The sequence below is a fragment of the Triticum urartu genome, chromosome 2A (genome assembly GCF_056163025.1).
Source record: "Triticum urartu cultivar PI428250 chromosome 2A, HENAU_Tu73, whole genome shotgun sequence".
Taxonomy (NCBI): domain Eukaryota; kingdom Viridiplantae; phylum Streptophyta; class Magnoliopsida; order Poales; family Poaceae; genus Triticum; species Triticum urartu.
This window is the reverse complement of record NC_141874.1, coordinates 463,357,801-463,361,418: the sequence shown is the minus strand read 5'-3', so window position 1 is coordinate 463,361,418 and position 3,618 is coordinate 463,357,801. Positions and strand designations below refer to the sequence as shown.

The 3,618-nt window shown below is 40.4% G+C and overlaps 2 protein-coding genes across 2 annotated transcripts; both read left to right on the top strand.

Annotated features, from left to right (window-relative positions):
• The first annotated feature begins 285 nt into the window (after positions 1–285).
• Positions 286–1,425, top strand: LOC147985479 (uncharacterized). Its single transcript, XM_087541596.1, has 3 exons — positions 286–640; positions 752–825; positions 988–1,425. Exons 1-3 carry the CDS (start codon positions 286–288, stop codon positions 1,423–1,425), a joined length of 867 nt encoding a protein of 288 aa, XP_087397722.1.
• Positions 1,426–2,250: 825 nt separating this feature from the next.
• Positions 2,251–3,186, top strand: LOC147985478 (uncharacterized). The gene has a single exon (XM_087541595.1). It carries the CDS (start codon positions 2,251–2,253, stop codon positions 3,184–3,186), a length of 936 nt encoding a protein of 311 aa, XP_087397721.1.
• The last annotated feature ends 432 nt before the right edge of the window (positions 3,187–3,618 follow it).

Here is a 3,618-nt window from a genome sequence, read left to right as displayed (position 1 = left end):
ATTCCCCAGCCACAACCACACCAACAGCAGATGCAGATGCCAGTCTTGCAGGAGGATGGTGCTCCCAATAGCAGCATCACCACCACAGTTTCTCTGTCTGATGGTATTTGGTCTAACACTCACACTGCCAGTGAGGAGGTTAATCAAGCTGCTCAAATCAACCCTCTGGGCATGGGTTTGCAGAACATTCTTATTGCTTATCAAGCAATTGGAGAGGAAGATGACCCTGTGCAACACAATGAGAATCTGGCTAGCTTTGAATAGTAGCTAGTTGTGGGGGCCCCTATGCCTGATCAGGAGGCTTTGCATGTGGCCCATGCTATGGAAATTGTTGGACAAGCTGCAGTCCCCTTTGCTGCAGAAACACTTGCAGTTGCTGATGAAAATTCAGGGCCAGATGGGCCTCTTGCTCAGAATGTCTCTATTGCTGCTTCTGCTACAGAAGAAGCCCATGTTCAGATACATGAGGACAATGCTGCATCTGATTCCCAGCTCATGGCTGGTCATATGGACAAAAACAATGTGGTTGTAGATGATATGCAAGGTGAATCACAGGGCTTTGTGACCACAGGTGACTTAAAGGGCAAAGCAGATGTTCCCATTGTTCGGGTTGGCACTTCCAATGCTGGGGAAAGTAAAGGTATGGAGATATTCTCTTTAGTTAACTCTCCCAGTCTACTTGATATTCATGAATTAGATCAAAATCATGCCTTGGATATTATTGATGGTGCCCATTTGATTTATGAGGAAGGTTTAGACCTGTGGATTCATCACTTTGCTCCTCCAACTCAGGGAGAAGCAAATACATTCAAAATTGACATACCTGTAAGTTGGTTTAACTTCATAATCCATCTTCTCCTCACTCCTGACAAGTTTGGTTGGGTCATGCATCTGCTAAAATCAGAGCTGTGGAAATTGCTTACTGCCAATTGTGATACTGAAGAGACCATCTTATTTCATATTCCTGATGCACCTACTACTTCACAGGCCGCTAGTTGCAAAGAAATAATGCTGGGTTTGGGGAAGGAAAATGAGGGTATAAGCCCTGCTGCCCACTCCTCAAGTGGAGCTGGAAGCCCACTCCAGCAAGTGTCCCCCAACAAGGTCATACACTTGTCACTAGGAGAAGCTGTCTCAAGGAAAAGGAGAGAAAAAGAGCCTATTGTGGAGACACGGGTAAGAAGAAGTGATCGAATTAAGAAAGACAACAATGGCTATAGAAGGAAAACATGTGATGCTAGCTCTTGCTTACCTTGTAATGCTATTCCACCTACTGTGCAAAACAAAGTGGTCAAAAATCTGACAAAAGCTTTTTGCAAGGTGACTGAGGATGAGGCACAGGACAAGCTCTCAAAAAGGCCCAAGAAGAAGGGCCAGGAGGATGTGGCCAAGGTTTCCAAGGTCACTGGTGCTACAACTCCTTAGGGTGTGCCATGATGATCTGTCACATTAGTATTAGCACCAGGGTTACTTTGAGAAGGACTAGTCTGATGGTTGTATGCGTGACTTTTGATGTTATGGATGTTATGGATGTAAGCAAAACATGTTTAGTGTCTGCCTTCAGAACTTGGTACTCTACTTTGCCTACTGCTATCTTGTTTAGTCTGGTTGAACTATGGACTTGTGGTTTCTATGAAGATGTTGAAATCTATATTCTCTCTAGCAGGATTGTGGGGTTTAATCTGTTTCTCATGGTACTGATGATGTGTCCTGCCTCTTGTCATTGCTTGTATAAGCTCTCAAACATTACTAGGTCTCAACCAACCCATGTCTATAATTTTCATGAGTATGGTATTATACCAGGAGATGGGGCCTGGTATCAACATCACAAATAGACAGTAAACCATGAGTAGGAACAGATCCTGGAATATTTTAAATTGGAACATTAGGGGTTTGAATTCTCCTGACAAATGGCTGGCCATTAGGCAAAAAATTGAGGAAAGTGCTCCTGGCATTTTATGTTTACAAGAAACAAAAAGGCAAAATTTTGATTTCGCCTACATTCAAAACTTCTGCCCTCAAAGATTCAACAAATTTGAATATCTACCTTCAATTGGAGCATCTGGTGGAATTTTGACTGCTTGGAATGGGACTCTCTTCACTGGACAGTTGATCTTCCAAAACAAGTTCTCTTTAACCATGAAATTCACTTGCACTTCCTCCCTTAAACCATGGATCCTAACAAATATGTATGGGCCTTGCAACATTGAGGAGAAATTGGAATTTATTGAATGGTTTACAAATATACAAATGCCTGATGATGTTGACTGGATTGTTATGGGGGATTTTAATTTCATTAGATCACCTGAAGACAGAAATAGACCTGGTGGAGATGTTAATCAGATGCTGCTATTCAATGAAGCTATTAATAACTTGGGATTAATTGAATTACCTCTCAAAGGAAGACAGTTCAGTTGGAGCAACATGCAAGACAGCCCTTTGCTCGAAAAATTAGACTGGTTCTTCACTTCTGCTGCATGGATGACTTCTTACCCTGACACCACTGCTCTGCCCCTTGCAAAGCCAATTTCAGATCATTTGCCTTGTGTTATAAAAATTGGTACAGCAATACCCAAGTCAAGAGTTTTCAGATTTGAGAATTACTGTTTGAAGCACAGCTCTTTCAAAGATATTGTGCAAACTGCATGGAATATTCCTGTTGGTTATACTGATCCTGCAAAGAAAATTAATGCTAAATTCAAAAACTTGAGGAGAGCCCTCAAACTTTGGGCAAAGAATATGTCCTCTTTCAAAAAACACATTGATGAGTTGAATGAATGTATATTCCTATGGTACTTCTTGGAGGAATTCAAAGATTTAACTTTATTTGAGCATAATTGCAGAGAGCTCTTGAAAGAAACTCTCCTAACTGCCCTCAGTAATCAGAAGATTTATTGGAAACAGAGAGGAAAAATCAAAGGGGTCAAGTTTGGTGATGAAAATACAAAATTCTTCCATACAAAAGCTTCTATTAATCACAGGCATAACAAAATTGCTATGCTCATGAATGAGGACCAAGTGGAAATTACTGATCATGAGGGCAAAGCTGCAATACTATGGGAAGCTTTTAAGAAAAGACTAGGTCACTCCAATGGCCATATCATGCATTTCAACTTACAAGACCTGTATGATAATAGAGTGGATCCACAAATTTTTCAAGACCTTGAGAAATCTTTCTCTCAATAAGAAATTGATGAGGTTGTCAAAAATTTGCCAACAGACAAATCCCCAGGTCCTGATGGATTTAATAATGAATTCCTAAAAGCTTGCTGGGAAATTATAAAACTGGATGTAACTGAGCTTATCATTGCTTTCCATGCTAGAACTGTGAATTTGGAAAGCATCAACACTTCTTATATCACACTCATTCCAAAAAAGGAGGTACCAATGTCCCCTAATGATTTCAGGCCAATTTCACTGCTTAACGGGGTGCTCAAAATCATTACTAAATTGCTGGCAAACAGATTACAAAAAGTAATTCCCAAATTGGTACACATCAATCAATATGGATTCTTAAAGAATAGAGTGATTCAGGATTGTTTGGGATGGGCCTATGAATACATACATCAGTGCCACAAGTCAAATGAGGAAATGCTTGTAATTAAACTGGATTTTGAA